The 23,685-nt window shown below is 52.1% G+C and overlaps 10 protein-coding genes; 6 read left to right on the top strand and 4 right to left on the bottom strand.

The window, feature by feature from the left end:
• Nucleotides 1-404: 404 nt before the first annotated feature.
• RCC_03244 (related to cAMP-regulated phosphoprotein family protein Igo1, putative) lies at nt 405-935 on the bottom strand (the record flags this gene model as incomplete). XM_023768535.1 has 2 exons in its annotated part: nt 405-827; nt 894-935. 2 exons carry the CDS (start codon nt 933-935, stop codon nt 405-407), a joined length of 465 nt encoding a protein of 154 aa, XP_023624303.1.
• A 712-nt stretch (nt 936-1,647) lies between these two features.
• RCC_03243 (uncharacterized protein) lies at nt 1,648-2,385 on the top strand (the record flags this gene model as incomplete). XM_023768534.1 has 2 exons in its annotated part: nt 1,648-2,209; nt 2,261-2,385. The coding sequence occupies 2 exons, from the start codon at nt 1,648-1,650 to the stop codon at nt 2,383-2,385; spliced, it is 687 nt and encodes a 228-aa protein (XP_023624302.1).
• A 1,138-nt stretch (nt 2,386-3,523) lies between these two features.
• Nucleotides 3,524-4,854, top strand: RCC_03242 (uncharacterized protein; the record flags this gene model as incomplete). XM_023768533.1 has 7 exons in its annotated part: nt 3,524-3,620; nt 3,675-3,783; nt 3,839-3,900; nt 3,953-4,022; nt 4,074-4,430; nt 4,488-4,666; nt 4,754-4,854. 7 exons carry the CDS (start codon nt 3,524-3,526, stop codon nt 4,852-4,854), a joined length of 975 nt encoding a protein of 324 aa, XP_023624301.1.
• A 3,201-nt stretch (nt 4,855-8,055) lies between these two features.
• On the top strand, nt 8,056-9,528 carry RCC_03241 (uncharacterized protein; the record flags this gene model as incomplete). XM_023768532.1 has 3 exons in its annotated part: nt 8,056-8,389; nt 8,440-9,068; nt 9,124-9,528. The coding sequence occupies 3 exons, from the start codon at nt 8,056-8,058 to the stop codon at nt 9,526-9,528; spliced, it is 1,368 nt and encodes a 455-aa protein (XP_023624300.1).
• A 392-nt stretch (nt 9,529-9,920) lies between these two features.
• Nucleotides 9,921-11,775, bottom strand: RCC_03240 (related to FAD binding domain protein; the record flags this gene model as incomplete). XM_023768531.1 has 5 exons in its annotated part: nt 9,921-10,143; nt 10,199-10,547; nt 10,601-10,687; nt 10,736-11,214; nt 11,264-11,775. 5 exons carry the CDS (start codon nt 11,773-11,775, stop codon nt 9,921-9,923), a joined length of 1,650 nt encoding a protein of 549 aa, XP_023624299.1.
• Nucleotides 11,776-12,628: 853 nt separating this feature from the next.
• Nucleotides 12,629-13,564, top strand: RCC_03239 (related to NADPH-dependent beta-ketoacyl reductase (rhlG); the record flags this gene model as incomplete). XM_023768530.1 has 2 exons in its annotated part: nt 12,629-12,977; nt 13,035-13,564. The coding sequence occupies 2 exons, from the start codon at nt 12,629-12,631 to the stop codon at nt 13,562-13,564; spliced, it is 879 nt and encodes a 292-aa protein (XP_023624298.1).
• A 681-nt stretch (nt 13,565-14,245) lies between these two features.
• On the bottom strand, nt 14,246-16,586 carry RCC_03238 (uncharacterized protein; the record flags this gene model as incomplete). XM_023768529.1 has 2 exons in its annotated part: nt 14,246-15,276; nt 15,326-16,586. 2 exons carry the CDS (start codon nt 16,584-16,586, stop codon nt 14,246-14,248), a joined length of 2,292 nt encoding a protein of 763 aa, XP_023624297.1.
• A 2,229-nt stretch (nt 16,587-18,815) lies between these two features.
• Nucleotides 18,816-19,479, top strand: RCC_03237 (uncharacterized protein; the record flags this gene model as incomplete). XM_023768528.1 has 2 exons in its annotated part: nt 18,816-19,144; nt 19,209-19,479. 2 exons carry the CDS (start codon nt 18,816-18,818, stop codon nt 19,477-19,479), a joined length of 600 nt encoding a protein of 199 aa, XP_023624296.1.
• A 269-nt stretch (nt 19,480-19,748) lies between these two features.
• RCC_03236 (related to recQ gene for DNA helicase) lies at nt 19,749-21,325 on the bottom strand (the record flags this gene model as incomplete). XM_023768527.1 has 3 exons in its annotated part: nt 19,749-20,743; nt 20,808-21,193; nt 21,243-21,325. 3 exons carry the CDS (start codon nt 21,323-21,325, stop codon nt 19,749-19,751), a joined length of 1,464 nt encoding a protein of 487 aa, XP_023624295.1.
• Nucleotides 21,326-22,178: 853 nt separating this feature from the next.
• RCC_03235 (uncharacterized protein) lies at nt 22,179-23,681 on the top strand (the record flags this gene model as incomplete). Its single annotated transcript, XM_023768526.1, has 1 exon — nt 22,179-23,681. One exon carries the CDS (start codon nt 22,179-22,181, stop codon nt 23,679-23,681), a length of 1,503 nt encoding a protein of 500 aa, XP_023624294.1.
• Between the last annotated feature and the right edge of the window lie 4 nt (nt 23,682-23,685).

The following is a 23,685-nucleotide window of genomic DNA, read 5'->3' as shown; positions in this document are numbered from 1 at the left end:
GCATGTTTTTGGAGCTATATGACATAGCTAGATATTGCTTCGATTCTTGCGCCCTGTCCGCAAATTCCAAGGTGAAAGTACCCATACTCATACTCATCATGTAAAGAAGAGACGTCAATCACTGTTCCTCCCGCCGCGCCAACGCCAGCCTGACCGTCCATCTCGTTCCTTTTTCGCGGCCGTTTCGGTGGTAGATTCGCATGTAAAAGTGTTGTGTTTGTGTTGTGAATTCGTGCGTACAACCACAGACGAACAAAGACATTTTTTGTGTTGTTGTTGTTGTTGTTGTTTCTTGGACTCGACCTGGCAGCAGTCACCGCCATTCGTTTCGCTTCTCAATCCTCCAATGCGCGTTTTCATCTTCCCAAGACCTCCATCTTCCTGCCTTATCCATTCCACCCACCTCATGGGCCATTCTTCCCCGCTTCCTCATCATCAACACCCATCTCCCTCTGCAGCACACTGCCCTCCTTCACCGGACTTCCCGAAGGAATGCCGCCCGGCGTTCCCTGTCCCAACCCAGCCACGACACTTCCCCGACTCCCCTCGGAGAAGCTCCCCCTACTACCCTCAGGCGCTGTAGTCCCCGTGCCTCCCGACCCACCATTGGAAACCTGCTGGCTCAAATGTGGGATATTCTCCGGCGTGGGATGTTGACTTCCCAGTCCCCCTCCCAGCGCACTGGTATCCGCTTTGCCGGCTTTGGAAAGCGCATAGTCGCCGGAATCAAAGTATTTGCGCTCGGAGAGTTTCTTGGTCAAGAGGTCTTTTTTGTCGGGCAGTTTTCCGTAGCGGCGGAAGAGGTTGGCTTCTTCTTCTGTCAGTTGCTGGATTGTGCCTCGGTGGTCAGCGATTGGAGCTTGAGAATGGAACGCTATGCCATGAATACATACACTAATGTCCACCTTGTTCTTCTTGTGCGGGTTCAATGCCATTGCGGCGAAGGGATTGTTGGGGAAGATCAGGAGAGCTCGCAAGGTCGAGAGGGATCGGAGGCGCTTATTGTGAGCGGGGTTCCGCTTGTGTCGTGGTGATTGATGGCTTTGTTCAGCCCACGTGATGCTGGTGATGAAGTTTAGATTGTCGCAATCGAAAATGTGTTGGCAACTTATCGTCTGGTTGTTTTGGGCGCGGGAAAAGAAGAAGGAATGGTGGTGCCGTCGTGACGTGTGGTTGGTTGCTCTTCCGCGTGATCGAATGTTTGGATTGGGTGGCACTAGGAAGCGTTTCAGGGTTGAAGCTTATCAACTTTTGGGAGAGAGCATGTTTCACATTGCCTTCACTTTGGTCGGTGGCATGTGAAAGTGCTTGCTATCATCAATGCCTAGTGCTTACGCGGATGCTTCCGTTGCCGCAGAAAGGTTGTTGGGTGCTCGATATCTCACATATTTGGAAGAAGTGTACAATCGAGTAAGAGTTGCGAATGTTCAAATAGTCAAGCAGACTGTCGACTGCAAGACAATATAGGCTAAGGTATGGGCGGCCAGCTGCCATCGTGACCACACTTTCGCATGTGAAAGCAGCGTGCAGTGGCTTTGATGGTGAACTTCTTTCCACATATGAGCTACTCGCATCACTTGCAAACAACATCCTCATTCCTTGTTGAGTCGTCGCGGAACGACCTTCATCTATTTCTCCAACATCACAATGAACACTCCATCCAAGACAGCAGTCATGCTCGAGAAGACCTCACGGCCGAATGGTCCCATTGAGATCATCATCAAATTGCCGCCACTCGAAAGCCATGCTACCGGACTCGGATACCAGAAGAATACCTTGGAGTGGGAAAAGCTCTTGAAGAAGCGCGAAGAAGCCGAGATGCTATTATGTCTCACCAGCCCGATGATTCAGGATCCGCGTGATTTTGAGCATGCTGCGACCTGGCGGGATCTTATTCGACAGCAGCTGGGCCTTTACAAGATCAAAATGTGTATAAGCGCACTTGCGATGCCAGCTCAAGACACAGCCAACGATGAATCAGCCAGATACTTTTACTTGCGTTTCAGCCAGACCACTCTGTCGGATTGGAAAGACTTTCAGCAATACGTCGACGGAGCTGGTAGCAGAGCGGAAGTTATCGTGTCTGTGGGATATCCTGAGACGTGGATGGATGGGGATGACTGGCGTGAAAGTATCGACCAGTACATCACACTCCGCAGATCGAACATGGCATTGAAGCTCGTGGGTGAAGTGGCCAAATCTCAGAACGGTACCTCAATCCCACCTTCCAAAGATGAACGCACTGATGAATGTGAATTAGCAAAGGAGACAAAGCGTACTCCAAAACGTACCCCAAAACGCACCCCGAGGTCGAAGAAGAGGTCGAACGACCTTGACGAATGGCGACCGCCGTCGGCGAACAAGAGGGCAAAACGGAGACCATAGAGCGTCGGCTTTTATGGGGTACGAGACAGATGGTGGAAATTTGCCCGACCGGAGGATACAATCGAGAGCATGTACGGGCGCCCCATGAAGCGCGACGAGGAAATGCAGGAATCCAGGGCATGAARGGCATAGACTGCTTTGAGAAGTCCAGCAGTTGGTGTYGATGATAGGTCATCCAACCAGTTGGTCAGCAGAGTGGCTCGGTAGCAGATTGTGTATTGACTCCGAAGCGATCAGATATGCACGCCATGGATAATAGTTGACGACTTGACTGCATACAGGCTGTACCGACAAGCGAACGAGTCTTGCCATTGCTCGTCTACTGTACCTCGGTGCGGGTTCTTGTCCTACTTTAGAATATACTGGTAAGGTAGGTAAGCTTCCAGACAAGGCCACGGGAATGCTTGCTGAGCCTCGGACCGCAACATGCTAGCATGCTCGCTCCGAAGATTCATCCATCGGTTAATGCATGCATCGTATTAATATTGAAGCACAACTGTTGTGAATAGTGGGAGGTACCTACAATCTAAAAGATCATCAAGACATGACATGAATTGAAGAATGGAAAAGGGTTGGTTCGGAGGAAGACTCCGTTTCGGTTACAGCCTAGGCTACAGCGGCTAGATTGTGCAAGCCACTTTGCAGGGAATAGATCATCCATCTCACGTGGAGACGGAAGTCTAACCACTACAGTCACACACCACCGACTGGTATCGTCCAAAGGAATGAAGATGCCATCCATCACCATCACCATCATCATCATCATCATCATCATCCTCAAGTTTAGTAAATCACCACAAGCACGCGAATCCGGACATTTGAGACGCCAGCTCGTGCCGCCGCCATGAACGCCTCTTCGTATTGTTTCGTACCCTTGGAAGGAGTGTGCTTGCCAACAAATGAAACGCCGTCCCTCGGTCGCAACTTACCTAACCATCTGATTCATTGGCTTGCTTGAAGATCAATTCATTCAAAGGTGGTGCATTGATTGTCCCTCGCGAGCGTCGTCCTTTAATCACATTCCAGCCGATGACCCCGGACTGCCCGGCTCAATTGTGCGATTTTGCAAAATCCCCGYGGTTTACCGACCGACATGCCACCTCTGACCTTTAAGTTTCCACCCGCTTGATTCTTTCACATGGCGATAGCCGCTCTTGCTGTCTTTCAGCGCTTTCGCTGGCTACTGGTTGCCGCCATCCTCTCGTTCATTCTGATATTGCTTGGTATTGGCAGTGGTATGTTGCTGATGGACAGGCTTTGAGACCGGCGTTTGCTGAAAGATACTCCAGACGCAGGACGTAATGTTGTGATTCCGTTCGTGAGTAGAGACCATGACGGTCAAGACGTTGCAGAAATACCGCTTCGGCTTCTTCCAGTTGGCGATAGCGTCACRGAAGGGTACGCCGCGGGATTCAATCCAATATACCGGTCTTCGTGGCTCACAACAGGGCAGACGATGGGCCAATGGCAATAATGGGTACCGCCTCGAACTTCGGAATCAATTGGTCCAGCAAGGTAAGCCAGCATACCTACCCGGAGAAGTTGTGTTTGTTAACCCACAGCAAAGGACGATCGGTAGACTTCATWGGCACGATGGAACTGGGAGACGAAAACGAAGACAATCAACACGAGGGATGGTACGTGAGGAAAGCCACTGTACAAGCACTCACCCCAACTGACACCAACAGGGGTGGCATGGTGATTTGCATCATCCAGGAGAAAATCATGGCCAACGGGATACTCACCACGCATCCCAATCTGGTCCTGCTACAAGCTGGGACGAATGACGCAAACGAGGCCTTTGGTCTCCCACCGGTCGAACCTCACGACACGGCCATCGACAGACTTGAGAACCTCATGAACGCGATATTCTGCGAGGTCCCCGATACTGCCTTGATCGTCGCGCAGATCCAAGACAATCATTTCGGCACGGAGAATACTGCGCGAGTGCAGCAGTTCAACTCCGAGATTCCAGCTCTTGTGACGAAGAAACTTGCCCAGGGGTTCAAAATCGGGATGGTCGATCAGTTCAAGGCAGTTGGCAAGTAAGTCATTCTCATGACATCTTTCGACGACCATCTCAACTTGCTGACTTGATCAAGCAATCTCGATACCCAGGGCATCCATCCGAACCAAACGGGGTATATCAAGATGGCGCACGCTTGGTTCGAAGCCATCAACGCCCTCCCATCGAGATGGATACAACCGGCTAGAACGCCCTTGACAAAAGCTCCGTGGTCATGGTATCGACAGCAAAGAACGGCCTGCAATGCCCTCAAAGGTAGGTTACGCTACCAAACCTGTTGCGTCTGACGATATTGCAAGATTTGATTTCGTCGCTCGATGATATATACTGATATGAAAGCAGGCTGGAATCGTGACTTGTACATTACGAATATGACAATTGGGAACGATACTTTTCCACCCCACATGGACATGAGAAACTGGACGAGACTTCACGACCCATAGATTTGTAAGAGAGACGATGGATTATAGATCAGCCCGGGCAAGCGAAAGCAAGTAATCTGATAATATACAAACCACTGGCATTGATGGATGCTTCCTGGCCGCTGACGAGACGCTGTCAATCGTCATTCCAATGGATCAAGAAAATGACGGTGAGCTGTATAGGCATGGCGAAGATGAGACCGCACGTGTGCTTAATCTGGACTAGCCGAAAGAGCCGGTAAAAGCCAAATCGAAGTGAATCATGTAGAGACACTACCTACACTTCAAGAGTGTTCATTCAACTCTGTCCTAACCTTGCAAGGTATGTATGCCTTTCTTGTATCTCAGCGCACGATGCACCACAACAACGGGCTGTCTATGGCCTTACCCAAAACTCATATGTGAGCGTTACTGAGTTTGATACATGCCATCGTCTTATCGGTGACTTGGTCGAGTGTTCGTTCCATCCATTCATTCTCTTCATCAGGCACGCGCGTACTAACGATTTAAGCAGGGTTATGGCGCCGTCTTCAGGAAAGCTGATATTTGGCGGTTCGAAAGAGCGGGAGTTCGAATCTCCCAGGTTGTCTTTCGATCCGATGATTGCGAAGTATTGCTAACGAATGGCTTGCAGTCATCATCATCATCCAATATGTGCTCTTGCTTGTTTCTCGATATCTTTTTTGTACTATACATTACTATCGCGATGATCGAACGGAGGGCATGTGGGACGGGTGGCGTGTGCTTCTAGAGGGAAGTGAAGACAGGCTTCAGAAATGGGCAACGGCTGCCTTCGTGTCTGTATCATATCACGAGTACCATCGTCAGAAACTCGTCGTATCTATTCATCCCACTATCGTGCAGCTGACATGCAAGGGGACCCAGCCGAAGGGACTTGAGAGAACAAGTGGTAGCCTCTCAATTACATGAGCACGTCGCGTGCTATCAAAAAGTAATGCAGAGGTCTGAAAATGAAGGATGAAATTCGTGTGTGCTCAATGACAAGGATGAGGAATGACCACCAGCTCGTTCACATCCATGCTGCCGCAGTTTCCCCACCAGTTTTCCATCTCACTGCCTGTTCTGTTGTGAACAGGTTCCTCACACACGTCCAAGCACTGGAGCCATGATCAACTCCAGAACATGCCATGGGACCTTAGCGCGCCGTCGCCGCGCGTTTGCAATGACGCCTCGATAGCGGCACTCTTGCGTGCTTGGAAGAAGTCAGAAGTCGGGGACATGCAGATTTGGCGTCGAGGCCGATGAAGTGGCGAAACAGACGATATGTCCTCGCCTTCCAAACATCGCGTGTGAGCCCAACCTGAGGTTCACGAGTGCACACCGATCAGTATGCACACCGCTTGCGGATTGGAATCGCCGCAAGTCTTGAGGAAAACCCGATCAGAGGTTTGGCAATCGTCAACCGCAATCGAGCTCATCGGATCTCCAGGGTGTGRTTGAGGTCTGGACGAGCACGAGCCAGTATGTTTGGGGAGAATCCAAACGAGGGAGAGAACATGCACAGGGCTGTACTCTTTGATGAGGCCGGGTCTAGGCATGCGGGACCTGCTTGCATTGCATACATGATTCAGTGGTCTATTGTTGGAGCCTGAATGTGTGAGGTATCCTTCGGTGGATGCGTGGCTACCCGGAACCCTGCAGGACACCAACAACTGAATCTACACCGGGACGAGTGCTCGTTCGAAGCCGTCGTCGGCGTTGATGTAGCACGTCAGCCAATGGTGAAAGTGGCTGACATTTTTTCTTGGCTTGGAAGCATTCTCTGGTATGGAAGAGGCTATGTCGACATCGAGGTCTCCTCTCCTGCTGTGAACCTTCGATCGCTACGAGATTGGCTGTCTCGGCATTGCGATATACCCGTCCTGTCAACAGCGAATTAATTAGCGGAATCTCTCGAAGCCAATTCGTGGTACCTGACATCATCGAGTCAGCGCTGTCTACATGAATGACATGGCACACAGGACATACTGGGCATACCCAGCCGAAAGTCCTCTGCCACAGCATGAAACCCCGTGGAAAACCGCATTGCAATCGCCATGTGGCCGGTCACCGGCCACACTGTTGGCGAACGAATTTCTCATCAACCGCTTGTTCCATCCGAGCCATGGGGAAGTCTGGGGCATGACATACTCCCAGAAGCATCGAAAACATGTTCATTTCCGGATTGCAGGCGTGAACAACTATTGGCACGTGTTTCCCCGGCTGGATAGACGCGATGCATGGTCATTGATGGCGCCCCAGCGTCACTTGGAGGCGCTGCGACCAAACTTCGGCGGTGGTTGTTCCTGCCACCTGCCGTTCGAGGGCGAGGCGGAAGTGCATGCCGCTGCATGATCACCAGCCTACCTTACCTAACCAACCTGCACATCACATCGTGCATGCTGGGAGCGAGATGGTGTTGATGAGCGAAGTGCTCCGATGGATCGCAGCTGGTGCGACAAGCCATTGCACGCCAACGAGATAATATCTAAACGCGCGAGTCGAACCCTTTGGATCTCCCGAGTCAGTCCAAGTCCCGAAGCGAGCCAAGGGGCGATTCTTTTCCCTCACAGCGTGCTCGGCCCGCCGACGTTGAATGGAATCGAAGGCGGTCCGGTGGATCCAACGTGTCAAGCTTCTTCGCAGGCGTGGACACTCGCCTGCCGTTGATGAATGCCATCACGCCGCTTATACATTAGCCGGTCAAAATTGGTGAAACATGTACTTGCCGTCACCTACCCTGACTTACTACTCTTTCTTCATCACGTCAAACGCCGATGAAGATGGCCCAAATGAATGGAGTGCTCGAGATCGAAAACTTCGATTCCGCTTCGTCGGCAAACGTTGACACGACCTTCATCTCGAGGCGACGRCATGCATGGCTTGGAGAAGAAACAGATCCAATGATACCTTATTTTCCAAGGCCTGTGATTGGCCTGGGAGTTTTCTCCCGCAGAAGACTGAGCTTCGCGGGGAGCTGTAAAAAGTAGCGACCTGCAGGGCGGTGCCCGTGCGTGGCACGCTAGCGTACCGCCTCTGATGAATAGGGATCAACGGGCAAACGACGCTCCTTGCTTGGCAACGTTCATCGCCCATGCATGCATGCATTGAGGAGCGAGCATATCTATAACCAACACAGTCCCTATCTACAAGTTTCCGCGTTTGTCCCACCACTTTCACACCTTACATTCCTATTCATTTGTTCGTTTGAAGTTTTGCAAAATGGTTCGTAGCTCAGCTCTTCTCACGGCTGTTCTGCCATTGGCAGCAGCTTTCCCTTGGGCAATGGACGCCAGCCACGCAATGGACGTTCAACGGCTTGCCGAGAGGAGRCAGGCCCGTTACGCCTCCTCTTCTGGACAGCCTGACGAAGGCACTATTCCTCCTGTCCGTGAGCCTACTTTTCTCACTGGTCGCTCAAATTCTGGTCTTGGCCACCCAAACACTCCTTTCAACGCCGAGGAGCAATATGTCGATGTTACGAGGGGATCCGGGCACGAATACATCGCCCCTGGCCCGAGGGATCTTCGAGGACAATGCCCTGGTTTGAACGCAGGTAGGTTCTGCAGATGACTGTGGAACCAGGGCCATACTAACCATCGACAGCGGCAAACCACGGCTTTCTCAAGCGTAATGGTATCCCTACCATTGCGAACACAGTCTCCGGTCTCCGCGAGGCTTACAACATGAACGAGGACCTTTCGCTTGCCCTCGCAGTTATCTCTGTTGCGCTGGCAGGTGACATCGTCACGCAGACGTGGTCGATCGGCGGGGAGTACAGCCCGGCGTTGCCCCTTGGCGGTCTGCTCGGCCTCGGCTCTCTACTCGGCAAGCCACGCGGTATCATTGGAACACACAACAAATACGAAGGAGATGCATCCATCGTTCGCGGAGATGCTTATCTCAATGGCGGCCAGCAAGTCTTCCAATTGCGATCCTGGAACCGTCTTTACCCGCTCGCTGCTTCCGAGGGCGGCTTGACCATGGACAAGGTTGCCAAGCACAACGACTACACCCACGGATGGTCTATCCTCAACAACCCTTACTTCTTCAGCGCTCCCTTCAGTGGCCTGGTTACTGTTGCGGCCCACAACTTCGTCGTCGCCTTCATGTCCAACCACTCCGAGGAGGCCCCTGGTGGATACCTTGACGGAGAGGTCCTCAAGTGCTTCTTCGGTGTGACCGGCGAGCCTGGCAACTTCAAGTACAACTTTGGACAGGAAAGAATCCCAGAAGTATGAAATCCCAAACCTCCCTGACTCTCTCCTCGCATTGCTAACTTTCAACCAGAACTGGTACAAGCGTGCCGGTGGATTATCTTCCTACACCCTTCCCGACGTTGCCCTCGACGGTCTGACGAACAACGCCATGTACCCCGGGCTCATCTCAATCGGAGGCAACACTGGCACCGTCGACTCATTCACAGGTGTAGACACTGGAGATCTCACCGGTGGCCTGTTCACCGTCGGCAACTTGGCCGAAGGCAACAACGCCGCATGCTTCCTCCTCCAAATGTCCCAAGCAGGTCTTGCTGACCAGCTTACGGGACTTTTATCCGTCGTCGGTAACGTCCTGTCGTTCGTCACGGAGAAGTTGGGCCCACTTGAGAAGTCTCTAAAGTGCCCACAGCTTGGCCACTTGCGCAACGAGCTGCTTCAGAAATACCCCGGTTCGGCACAATACTTCCAGGGTTGAAGGGAAATACTCTGCACAGCGAGCGGTCTTATGATTCATGACCATCCTTCTATATAACTTATACTATTCTGTAAACACCTGTGTTGTGCCTTTTTGAAGTCTCGATCTCGTACAATTTCCATGTGCTTTCCACTCAGTCTACTTTCCATTCAGTCTCCAGCAGAGGCGAGGTTCTGAGATGTACATCGGTACTTCTACCGACATGCCAAGAGATATCTGCTGTGCGATCGTACAAGGTGTGGCTTGTTAGTTGCCAGATCAGCAGAGTGACAGAGGCTCGGGTCGACAACGTGGGACGATCAAAACTTCCAACTTACAATACTGGCATCCGAGGCAGGTTTGTCGAGTATGTTCAAGGTGGCTGTTTCGTTTAGATGGCGTTCGTTGTCTATCTACCCTTCAACTTGTAGACTTTCAAACCGGCTTCCAATGCCAGCTCTATACCTATACTCGTCGGAAGAAGTCTCGTTCAACTCTTCATCACCAGCACAATGGCCATCTTGAGCTTTACCAAGGACATCAGGCATTGCCCAAGCGATTCTTTCAGCTCCTATTCGTGCTCCTTCGAGATTACCAGCTCCAGGGCCGAGCCTCAATGCAGCAAACTTGCCAGTCCTGTACAGATATTAATTGACTACATCACACATGGACAGCTGGGACAATGACTTACATGAAAAGGGGCACTTCTGCATTCCACATAAGGTCGTCAGTCAGAGCCGGGAGACCGTCGATGGATTCGATGGGATATTTCTCCACCATGTTCTGTAGATAATCGAGCTTCTCATACTCGCTTTGCACCCCAGTTGCAAAGTACACAAAGTGGATCTTGGGCATATCTGGAATGGCTGGCTCCGTCGTGATCGTGTAGGTCTGATCTATCGGGCTGTAACTCTGAGATTGGACAGTGGTGTGAGTGTGGATGGTCAGTCTTTGTGATGCAACGTGCTGCTGGAGGATCTTTGCGAAACGAGGCGTGATGCTTCCTCCCCCTCGTGCCGATTTAACGAGTTCTGATCGTTCTTGCAGGGGTTAGTCTCCACAAATCTGGACCTGGACATCATAGAAAACATACCTTCATCTGTATCCGCACTCCAGAATGACGCCTTTTCGTGGTTTTTGAATTTGCCCATCCAGCTGAGATCGACATCGAATGGCTTGACTGTCTCGCATAAGCATCTGCACAGGATACCGGGTCCGTCGTACTCACCCTTCATGGGACCTCGCATCAGATGGAACACCTTCGTGGCGCCCTGACGAATGGCTCGATCGGCTATTTGAGCACTGGTCAAACCACCACCAATAACCAGCACATTCGTAGCTTTGCGAGCCCGCACTCTGGACATCAGCGCTTTGTCGTGTGGTTGGAAAGCATGGCACGCGCAAGGACAGCCACCAGCAGGGAAGGGCTTTGGTATTGAAGGCGCGTTCCCGGCACCAACAGCAAGCACAACGCTTCGTGCGTAGTAGTTTACTCCATCCGTACGTATCGTGAAGACCTTTTCATCGGCCCAAAGCTGAGAGACAAAGTCATAGTCGATGTCTTTGACAATGGCCTGCTGGATGAGATTTTCATCGCACAGGCCATATCGGTTGGCGATAAAGGTGCAGTAGTCTTTGAATAAGTCGCTAGGGGGAGCATAGTAGTCCTTGCGATCTCTTTCATCTATTGTGATTGTGGGTCTTGCTCTGCCAAAGATCAGTCGTGTGCGTCTCAATACATGCCACCTATACATACTGCTCGCCGGGCTTGCGATTGTTCCTCCTCTTCTTCATCTGATGCTTCGAGATTTCTTTTCCAACACACCCTGCTATCTCGATACATTCGCACTCCTTGCCAGCGGCATGAGCATATGCCAAGAGGCCGTCTCGATCGTGCGGATCAGGATGAAAGAACATTGGACTTCTCAGATGTGAAATCTCGAGCGATGAGAACAGTCTGTTCCACTTCGACATCCAACGATTTCCAGAGCTATCTAAAACGAGCATCGATGGCTGCGGTGGCTTGCCGTTTGTAGTCTTCCTCGTCTGTCCCGTCTTGGAATTCTTGATAGATGATTGGGCGGTGTGCTTGTTGATCCAATGGTAACGATGATGCTCCTCGTCTGTGAATAGTGCTGATGGGGTTTGCTCCCTGAGGCGTGCAGCGACTGCCAGACCACAAGGTCCAGCACCGATGATGATCACATCATGCACAAAAGGGAGGGTATCTTCTCGCGTAGGCGACAAGCTGTCTGCTCTCGGCTGCATGTTGACGTGTAGAAGGAGTTGAAAATAGAAGAAGTTGAAGAGTTAGATGCTGTTTTCGGTGCTTTGTTATACATCACGATCTGACATCAAAGTCCAGGTACCTTTGATGGCATCCATCAAGGTTGATCGCTTCCTTGAGACCATCATGGTGGTCCAAGGCTGAACTCCGTGGTTTTGGCGAGCGGCATCTCACTTGAAGCAATCCTTCCATTACAGGACAAGTAAAGTAGATTCATTCGACCTTCGATTGAAGACTCACTTGCTAGTCTGGGTATAGGGGGTGAATACCATGTGCCCAAGGCCAGACATTGTCGTTTAGCGACTGACCTTTTCGAGTTTTGGACAATTGTAAGTTCTCTGACGTGCGAAACCACTGTCAATCATCCCTTGGATGCGTGGAGCATCACATCGAGGAGGCCACATATCGAATGGTCATATCGGTGTGATCTTTGATAGCGATGGGTCTGTCTTGGAAACCAGGCGCGTCCTCAGCGTGTAGACTATTTTGCTGTCCACATTCCGTGTGCCTGAATTAGCCAACACATGGCTGTGCGGTCCCGATGATGTTTCTACTTTCGCAGCACAAAGTTCCAATGTGTTGGCTTTGGTGTGGTGTTTGTGCAATGAAAGACAAGATCTGGGCCCTTGCAGACGCCGGAGTCAGCTCCTCTTCGGGACCTCCATCTCTACCTCGGCCCCATACCTTGTATTGTGGCGGCCGAGGCGAGGAAAGAACCCCAGACTCACCTCACCTCATCACCATCAACGTTCTTTCTCTTATTTACTACCCAATCATCGCTGAAGTCAAGGGAAAACCAACAGTCATCAACCCGGAAACTTTCATCTTCTCAACATGGCCCACGTCGCCGAAGCTGCGAACCTCTCGGTCAACAGCATCTTCAACTTCTCCAACCATGTCGTGCTCATTACAGGAGGAGCAACGGGTCTAGGAGAGATGGCCGCCCAAGGATTTGTCCAGAACGGAGCCCGCGTGATCATTGCCAGCAGAAAGGCCTCARAATTGGAGAAGACAGCCAACAGATTGAACAAACTTGGACCAGGAAAGTGCGAATATGTAGTAGCAGATCTCAAAGACAAAGCCGGTTGCGAGAGCCTCGTTGCACAGGTCAAGAAGAAGACTGACCGATTGACTGTGCTCTTGAACAATTCCGGAGCGAGTTGGGGAGCAGCATACGATGATTGTAAGTAAGCCTTTTGACAACGTCCACCATCACTCTTTCGCTAACAACCATAATCAGTCCCTGAGTCCGGCTGGGACAAACTCATGGCCCTAAATGTCAAGTCAATCTTCTATACCACAGTCGGTCTGCACAACGAACTCACCAATGGAGCTACGGCGGACAACCCCTCACGTGTCATCAACATAGCGAGCATGGCCGGCATCATGACCGCCGACGTCACAGTGGGACCGGAAGGAGGTCTCGCTGCTCCAGGATCCGGAACTTTCAGCTACGGACCCAGCAAAGCTGCCTGCATTCATCTGACCAAGATGCAAGCAAGCAAATTGATGCCGCACCACGTCACCGTCAATGCCGTATGTCCTGGTGTTTTCCCCAGCAAGATGACTGCTTTTGGTTATGAGAAAGCGCTGGACACGCTTGTTTCTGGTCAGCCGAGWGGACGAGTTGGAAAGCCAGAGGATTTTGCTGGCACGATCCTCTTCCTTTCTAGTGCTGGAGCTGCGCACATGACAGGATGCGCGATTGAGCTTGACGGTGGTTCCACCCGCAGTGGTTTTAGAGGCAAGAAGAGGAGCGAGAAGTTGTAGACTGGGTCTAGCAAGTTGTGGGCGATCAAGTCTAGCACGTGGATGCGTGTCAATGTAACACCGATAGTGCAGACCTCCCTCCCCTCTCCTTCACCCTATTTCCCTCCAGCTCCATCAAATGGTCGCAGTCTACAATGAGCGGGTCGGCGATAACTTACAAACCGATGCCCCATGCACTGGCAAAAACGACGCCGAAGCCAGCATCGCCGTTCTCTGAATGTATCATCAGCCTCCAGGATGGGGCCTTCATTCTCAAGGTCATTCTCGCGAGGACCAGAATGAAGGCCCACGAACTCACATCACCGAGCTTGAGGCTCTCGCTGGTGATCAGTTTGTCAACATCGCACAAAGCACGAAATGCTAGAATGTGTAGCAACTTCAGCATCGCATTTATGCCAACATCCTTTCGATGCCAAGTGGATCACATCACCCAGCCACCAGTAGCGGCACCCAAAGAAAAGGGACYGAAAAGAAACGTGACACGTGCGTCGTACAAAATTATTCTCAACTGACTCGTCTTGAATTCGTGCAGCAAGCTGTGGTATCATAGAAGAAATACGCATGCCTCGACCCCGAGACGATCTCCAAACGTGCAACGCAATCCAAGGGTATAGAATGCTCCAAGAAACCACCAAATCAAACGCAATCATCATCCACCGATACCGGCCGTGAAATCATTCGTCATCGCCCTTCAAAATCCGAGAGATAATCCCCGGCGGCTGCGTTCGTCTGGAACATCCCTTGCGGGTTCTGCAGGCCGCCCATGTTCTGATTGCCCATACCGCCCATGCTCTGGTCGTTGTACGTATTCATCTCAGATTCGGAGGCGTCGAATTCGTACTCTCCGCCACTACTCGCATCATACGAACTAYGCCCGCCGTAKACCTCTTCATCTGKCGGCGGACCTTGAGGCATACTACTCCAATCAATGCCCGCCAGAGCAGGGTACTGCTGCAGAAGTGCAGCTGGGAAGAGGCTGCCCAACATGTCCACTTGCGGTTGCTGCATCATGGGCTGCGGCGCTACAAGACCTGCAGCTACTTGGGCTTGCTGCTGTTCTTCCATCCATGCCTTTTGTCGATCGGCGGCTTCCTCGTCGAGGAGTGGCTTGATGCAAACACGTCCGGCTTCTGAACGAAAGTGGCGACCGAGAGCATCTGCGCGAGCGAACCGTCTGCCACAACCCCACTGCGTCCCGCCTTGAAGGGTGCCACGACACACGAACTTCTTCTCGCCCGAGTGGAGACCTTCGTGACGTTTCCGATCGTGTTGCCGTGCGAACGCTTTGCCGCAGACTGTACATACGAATGGCCGCTCGTCGGTATGGGTACGGAGATGCGAGCGTAGATTGTACGCCCTCGTAAATCTCTTCGGGCAGAGAGTGCATTGGAATGTCGCTGGATGCTTTTGCTGACGTTTATTGTCAGCTCCGTTGGAGGGAGTGCGCTTTGGATCGGCCAGATCCAGAATGTAATCGCGCTGATCTGATGAGTTGCTATGACTTCGTACACGATTGTTGAGTGAGCCACTCCGTCCTCGTGCGGGAGACTGCGAGCTGTGTCGCGATGATGGGCGGCTATTGGTGTTGTCGAAAGGCGACAGGTTCTCGCCGCCTGCTTGCGGTTGTAACGATGGAGATCTGCCGCGCAATGCAGGTGACGGCGATCTCGAACCAGCGTGGGAGTCTGACTTTGCCCGAGCTCGATTGGGCGCTAGGATGAGTTAGCGCAATGCATGGTTAGGATTTCGACATTGTCTTACTTCGCAGCGGAGGACTGAGCGCATCTTGCGAACYCTCAGCCCGGTGCATCTGGTCCACAGGCCTGGTAGGCGGCGCGTAGTCGATGTTGATTTCTGGTGGGCTCATGTGATCGGCACCAGGACTCGAACCCTGCGTGTTCAATGACGGGAAAGGTTCTTGGCCATTCCCGGAAAACAAGTCGATATCGCCTCGTTGGTTGTTGTTGGCGAAAATGTTCAGATTGGCGTTGAGTCCAAAGTTGTTTTCGGCAGTGAAAGGAGGAAGCGCGTGTTGAGGCTGCGGCATCATGTGTGGTGAATGTCCCGGACTGTGGCCGGGACTGCGGTTGTATTGCTGGGCCTCGCTCAGACTGAACTGCTGCAGACCAAGTGTGTCATTGAATGTGGGATCGTGGGAAGAAGTGAGCAATGGGGAGGAATGTCCGGGCACATCGAAGCTATCCAGTGTGCCCATGTATGGCGATTGCTGGTGGTTTGAGGATATGTCCGACAGATTATCCGATGGTGTGCGCTTGTGTGAACGATATCCTCCCATGCCCGACCATTCGCCAGGCTGCCCTGGTGGAAACATGGCGCTTGATGGATCCAACGACTCCGATGMTCCCCGCGGCCTGCTCATGTGCATATTCTGCTGAAAGGAACCATTCTGGAAGCGAGGAGAGGCCTGCGGACTCGCAGTACCTGACGGCCGCCTGCTCATACCGGTCATGAGATGGGGCGAGGAGGCCTGCAGTGGCTGCATCGTGGTGGCCATGGATTCGAATGCGGTGTGGCTAAAGTCGGAGTTTGGGGTGAGTAGGCCACCGTCCAGATCGGAGAGGAGGCTCGGGTCGAGGGACGCCGTCTGGTCGAATGCTGTATTGCTGGACAGATCAAAGTCGTTGGGAGGGATGTCGAAGGAGGGAAAGGCGTTATCGCCCGCGCTGCCTCCCAAGTTTGGGTTGGTGAATTGCTGCTGCTGTTGTTGAGGATAGGCGAATGCGCTGGAGTCGGTGAAGGGATACTGCGCGTAGTCCTGCGTCAGGGTGGTGTCGCCGAATGCGCCCGAGGTCGCGTGCTGGTTCAGGGCGGAGAATGGGGCGGAGGTGGTGGGGTCGAAGAAGGCATTCCCGTTGCCAATGTCGCCGGGATAAGATGAGGGCGGCGGATGAGGCGAAGCTGAGGATGTGTGCCTTATATGCTGCTGCTGAGCCTGAGCGTGAGCATGAGCATGAGCGTGATGAGCAGCGTCGCCCGGGTTGGGAGAGCGGCCACGATCCATGTTCCTTGAAATAGATCTCGATAGGATGCTGTGCGCGCGTCGTCCAAGGCTTTTTTGAACATGGACCCAGGTCGAGGAGGGAGAGGTACCGATCTAGCGTCCGTGACGCAGGATTGTCAGAGGGCGCAGCATGCAAGAGTTGTGCATGTGGGTGCGGATGCGCGAAGGAGCACGAACTTCCACGTTCAATCACTCAGCCTCGTTAGCGTCCGCTTCAGGCATCCAGGTTATCGATAACCCCAAGGTTTATGACATTTTCTTTGTACATTATCGGGCTCTCTGGTTGGAGCGGCAACTTCACTTCACTGTGGTAATAGAGCGGCATGTCGTGCGACTGACGTACATTCTGCAGACCTTGCCGGACCTTCTCGTCACATCGTCCAATGCATCCCTTGTTCCTCAGCTGAACCACGATCATGAATCCCGTCCCTCGTCAACAACATTGAACCTAGAACTCTCCGAAACATCAGCATGAGTTCTAAATTTAGCCTTGAAACACCAACGCCAACCTACGCCAACGCCAACGCAGACCCTATGTTCGATACCTATCGTCGCCAACAAGCGAAGAAAAATGCCAACATGTTCATCATCAGCAGTTCGTGAACCATTACTGCAATCGGCATCGCTCCCCTGCCTACACTTACTACTGGCATTCCATGTTGATGAGATGAACGCCGATTGCCTGGACACAGTTTACTCCGAGCGCCGCACATCACCAAACACACTTTTCCCATTCTCACCGACCTTTCTTTCATCCCGCCATCATCAGTCACGATCATCACTACCAAAACGCGGTGAAAACACATGCATGTTTACCTGCAGGACATAGCTCCGCGAATTCGGCCCATTGGCGGCTCGTCAGCACCTTGTTTTCTGAAACGCTATGCACAGCCTCCATCGAGGCGTGGCAGTGCGTGCTGGATGTTAGATCTGTTCCCCACACCGGATTTCATGCCGAGCAAGCGAATGCATGCTTGAGCTATGTGAGTCGTGACGTGCTTTCCCACGTCGGCTMTCGATGCATGTTGATAGGCGAAGAAAAGGCTGCTGCCTGGCCATGGCGTTGACGAGGAGGCCTTGCTAGTTACGGCTAAAGGTCATTTGACGGTCTAACCACAGCTTCTCCTCGGATATGTGTGTTGAGCTCCAAGCATGTGTTAGCACCAACATTTGCTCTGGGCAAGAGTTCACAACATCGATGGATGTTGATCTTGAGAACGATGCCATCCTGACAGACGGGGCATGCTCGTCCATACAACTGGGACACATCTTTCGATTTCACTGCCATTCAAGGATGCCTAGCCGCAACGAACGGGTGGTCTTTTGGACTTTTGATCTCGTCTTCCAAGCCAGGCAGGATGTGGAGGAGATTCGCGTGTTTGGACAATTGCCTACAAGTTAATTGAATGTTACAGACACGACACAGGACTACCGGTAGGCTTTGAGACCGTACACTGTTACTACCCTATTGGCACGCACAATCCGATGCATATGCTGGCTTTCCAAGGCCTGGTAGCGGCCGGGTTCGGACTAGATCACCTCCAGCGCTTACTCGAGGAGCCAGAAGGATGGTAATGCCGTCTAGCATGCCCTACCATCAATAAGGTTCTCGACCCCAGCATAGGCGTTCAAGCTGGCGAGCAGAGTAGCGGAGATTCGGTAACTCACGTCCAAATGTCCTTTCTTATGGGCGGACGAGGTTGAAGTTTGTCCGGGGAGGTGGACAATGCAATACACTGGTGGATTTATGTTAGTGAAACTCTCGTCTGCATTCTGCTTACGATGTTGACGGCAATTGAGAGCGAAAGGTAGCTGCTGCAATGTAGGAGATCACAGGATCATCCACGAGCATTTCGCCACACTTGGTCACTTGATGGCCATCCGTCTTATATCTTTCGCAATCGAAGTTTAGCAATCGGGCACATGGAAAGCGTGAGCGACCGAATTAGAAGGAAGCAATTGGAGGGCTATCTATGGGACCGTCACTCTTCCTCAATACGAGATACTGTTGGAATCACCAAGAACGTCGAGCGTCAATCACGATGCTCCAGCAACTGTCTAAGGTCGACTCAATCGGTCTAGCTCAAGCTGAGTGAATGAATGATGAATAAGCTTGGAGCGAGGACGCGTTGCGACTTCGCATGTAAACGAACGCGCGACCAGATCTCCAACACAACATCAGGGGCCTCACGTCCGATCACCGACATTGCAACACGTCGAACTCTCACAATGTCGCTCTCCCACCCACCACTCGCCGCAGACATGCCCACTCCCACGCGAAACATCCTCTCGACCATGCCCTCGGAAATCCAGGATTTCATCTACAAATACGCCCTCCTCGAACCAGACACCAAAGACGCCGTCGTACAGGTGCATCGCACAGGGTATTCCCGCCCAGGACTCCTTCAAACATGCAAGCAGATCCGCAGCGACGCCCTCAAGATTTGGTACTACGGTACCAAATTCCACGTCAGAATCCATGATTTTGACTCGGCTCCTCTTCAGAAATGGGGGGCTTCGTTCACTTCCATTGGATTGATTCGCGGCAAGGTTACCATGTGAGCAAACTACCTCGTTCCCATTGAATCCCGTCCGAGACAATATTAATGCGTTTACGTACAGGTACAGCACACCTCGCTGGGAGCCTTCGTGGGATAATCTCATCGTCTGGCTGGAGCTTTACCATGCAGGAATTTTGCATGGCAGATGTCCACAGCCTGCTCATCTTCTGGAGCAGGCAAAGGAGAATCGGGTCGACCTTCAATGGTATTTCCCCGGGGTTATGTTTGACGTKGCCAAGGCGCTGAGGCATGTGGAGTGGAAGGAAGTGAAGGAAATCTTGGTCAGCATGCGGACATCTTTGCTTGCTACCGACTCGAGGTGGAATGATTGATGCTGCGGAACGTTCGATGGGATGCTTTGAGGCTGAGAAGGGTAGAAGACTTCCGGGCAAACGATGAGGCATGAAACGACAAGCGTGGCTTACATGGACGGAATGTGGCGTTGAAACTTTTTGATTTCGGCTCAAGACGAGCGGCGGGAAGCGGTCTGGAGGCCATCGCAAAAGGGAAATGAGCGTTACATACCTCACACTTGCAGATTATGATTCAGGCGCAGCAAACAGGCTTCTTCTGGAGCATGCTTAACAAGGGAACATGCCATTCAATCATAATCGCCAACGTTGTCGTACGTCCCAGCTTGCCTCTGAGTAGCAATCCACTCCTCATTCGCGAGACCCTGGTCTTTCCGTCGTGCTAGCAACTTCGCATCTTTGTGCCAATCGCAAGCCCAGTCGCAGGGCGGAATAGCATCCTCGCCAAAGTACTTGGCAATCTGCTTGTGCCGGCAAGATGACACGCTCTCACAGTAAGAAATGAGCGCCTGTAGGCTCTTCGCACGGTTTATCATGGCTTGTCGATTCTGACCTTTGCCATTGTTCTGCTTTTCCTGCTCCCTCTGCATCATATTTGCGGCACGGTCGCGGTCTTCGCGACTGTAGTACATGATGCAGAGGGAGGCTTTGCCGTCTCGACCAGCGCGACCGGCTTCTTGGTAGTAACCTTCAAAGGACTTGGGAAGTTGCCAGTGCACGACGAAACGAACGTTGTCTTTATCGATGCCCATGCCGAAAGCAGTTGTCGCTACGATCACATCATATCCTTCCCGGTTTTTCACCCACCCTTCGAGATGATCTTCCTTCTGTTCGGTCGACATCCCGGCGTGGTAAGCTTTGGCACCAATGCCATCGGATTGCAACCGTGCAGTGAGAGCTTCWGTGTCTTTCCGGTACCAAGTGTAGATGATTCCAGGTACATTGGTGGCTCTCTCGTTCCGCTGGTTGAGTTCTTGCGAGCGAGCAGCGTTATCAGCGCGACGAGCATGCGTATTGCGTATCCAAGCCAGGAAGTTGTCGTATCGGTCTTCACCCTCGTCATCTGATGTGAAGCGAAGTTCGTAATGAAGATTCGGGCGACTTGTGGTCATGGTGAAGCTTTTCAACTTCTCTGCGTCCAAGCCGAGTGTGTTGATAATGTCGTCTCTCACGCGACTTGTCGCTGTTGCAGTACAACATATCACTGGCACTTCTGGGAACTCTTCTTTGAACCATTTCAGTTCCTTGAAGCTAGGTCGAAAGTCATGGCCCCATTCTGATATACCTTACATCGTTGATCTGTCAGCGTTCCATCTCCGGAGCACAGCAGCATCCTCGAGCGTGCTTACAATGGGCTTCATCAACTGCAATTCTCGCCAGCTCTTTCTGCTCATGGACAATGCGTAGATGCTTCCTGAAATGATCCATTTGGCAGTACTCTGGCGTCACGTAGAGAAGTCTGGTCAAAGGGTGACCGCTTTTGAGATCATTCAGAACGCTATTCTTGATGGAAGCAGGAGTCGTGCTATTGATGGTCTCCACTCGGATACTCGCAGCGCGGAGAGCCGAGATCTGATTGTTCATCAACGCCAGCAATGGCGAAATGACGATTGTGATGCCAAAGTCGACAACAGCTGGAAGTTGAAAACACAAGCTCTTTCCGAACCCGGTAGCCGCCTGAAGAAAGACATCGTGTCCTTGCAATGCAGCTGTCACAACTTCCCGCTGAACTGGTCTAGCGAATCATTAGCGGAACATCCAAGCTCGAAAAGGAGCTTGCAGACCTGAAAGCATCACGAGCGAAGACTTTGCGTAAGGTAAAGTCGATGTCAATATTCGACGACTTTTTGCCTGCAATGCCTGGCATGGTGGCGGAGACGGCGTTCAATCTGCTGAGAGTGGCCTGATGATAAGGGTCGTCTTATCGTCGGGAATTGTCATTGCTCGACGAGATTTGCCGTGATGACATGTTGGCATGTCAGTCTAGATGCCCAGCACACCACCGTGAAGTGTAAGGTACATGTAGACGAGAACGCGTCTTAGCGTGATTTCTCCACGCGCCACCCTGGGTTCCCGCGTCCGTCGGAAGTAGCTYCGCCGATTTCTCCACTCTAGTCTCACTCACGTCCATCTCCTCTCCTCGCTCTCCATCTAAATGCTGAACCAGCATCGTCAGTCACGCCATTCAAGTGTATCATCTGACTATGGACAAGATGACACTCCCTGAGAATTACAATTTGGCTCGCGGCGGTGATGAGCAAGCCGAATCACTCACCCCCAAATATCGAGCCTCAGGATGCTCGAGAGGACTCTATAGGTCCGAGAAACGTTTGATCTAAAGAGACGGTCCCAGTTCTGAGCTGCGCTTTTGTGGCCATTGAGTTACGCTGATTGTTTATCAACCCACTCACATTTCTTCCATCAAATAGCCCTTTATACATCCCGGAAGGAGCGCCCTTGCTATACTGATCAGGAGGCTTCCAGTTCCAAACTGACTAGGTCCAGGGAGCCTTTAAATGGCCTTGAGCATCTCCAGAAAGCGAGTGAGACATCATCGAGGAGCTACATGGAGACAAAGAATCGAGTGACATCTAGGTGGAGTGGGCTTTGCGGTGCTCGAAGATTCGCCAGCTCTTATTGCCTCAAAACCGCATTTCTCTCGGCCACATGTTCCTGACACCCACACTCACACCGGCTCTGCTCTCAAACAGGTCCAGACGATGACAAAACCAGTAACAAACTCGGCGGCAATCTGCGCCGCGATTTTGTTCATCGAGGGCAATCTCGGAGCGTACCTGACCAAGGCGGGTCAGATCGCTGCGCTAAACGATTTTACTGCGACGCAACGCGTGGAAATGAGTGCAGGTGGCTATGACCCATACACGCCGACCGGGGCGGAGCTGCGGAGCTTGCTGAAATCGACCGTCATGCACAGAAGAACTCAAGGCGGCACGAGCACAAACGATGAAGGAGCAGTCACACAGCTATTCACGATTGGTCGCTCTCTGTATAGGTATGACTATCTCAGACGTCTCAACCTTCCTTCACCGACATTTCCTCCGCCGACAGTTCCTCCGCCAACAGTTCCTCCACTGACACCACCAACAACACCCTCTGTCAATCCGATCATGCAAAACACAAACCCTACAATCAATCATACGAGGATCGGCAGCTCGTCATCCATGCAAACACCCTCGCAAGACTTACAGATTGGAGCTGAGAAGAGACCACGTTCCCGTGATGATTCTGACAACGCTCTGCAAACCAACGTGTATGGAGAAGATGGGCCAGCACCCAAGAGATCTAAAGCATCTCCACCACCCACAGACGATGTCACAGCAGCGGCGCAGGAGGTACGGCCAGACAACGCCGGTAGTAACGACCACCGCAGCAAGAAAGGTAAAGCTGCTGACATCAGGACTTCTCGGTCTAGTAATGACTTTGCACGCCTCCATCAGGCCATCGAAAGCACTGCAGGCTTCATCTTTCCGGGTGATTTTGCAGACCAGCTTGCACAGCCAGATCTCCATCCATGCTCTGGACTGAAAGACTTGTACGATCTGATTCTCGCAACTGAAGAAGGTGGATGGAAGTCTGTGGCGCTTGATCTCCAGAACAAGCGAGTCTTGACAGGGCATGTACTCTTTCAAAGCTTGCTTTGGGCCTATGTGGAGATCTTCATACTGGGAGACCAGTCCGACTTCTCTGATCTACACCAATTGCTGGATGCAAGCAAGGTCCCTGGTAGATGTGTTGATCAAGTCCTTAGGTCTCAGCACGGTCTCAACATGGCCAACTTCCGGCATGATATCTTCGCAGCTCAATCAGACGATGAGCTATTCCAGCGCGAGACTGTGGCTCCGAAAGCGGCCATCTTGGCGAACGATCTGATGCTCATTCTCGCTGGCCACATTGACCAGATCGACAAGAGTAGGCTTCCTCATGACTGGTGCAAAGACCTGTCAGCCAGGCTCAAGGCCATCTGCCACGATGCGCTCTTGCTCCTTGAGAGACTGAGGGCGCAGCTCAGGGAGTGGAATCTCTCCAGGTTCGAGAGTGGAGAAGATCCGTCAGGAGAAGAATTGATGACGCATCCCAGGTTTTCTTCTGGCCGGTTAGTCGCATTCACGATAATGCCAGGTTTGGAATTTAATGACGCGAGGACCGGCACTAGAAAATATCGACCTGCGCCCCTGGTCGCTATGGACGGGGAGGATGCCTAGCCAG

Source organism: Ramularia collo-cygni, assembly GCF_900074925.1.
Source record: "Ramularia collo-cygni strain URUG2 genome assembly, contig: RCC_scaffold04, whole genome shotgun sequence".
NCBI lineage: Eukaryota > Fungi > Ascomycota > Dothideomycetes > Mycosphaerellales > Mycosphaerellaceae > Ramularia > Ramularia collo-cygni.
This window is presented reverse-complemented; position numbering and strand designations above follow the sequence as displayed.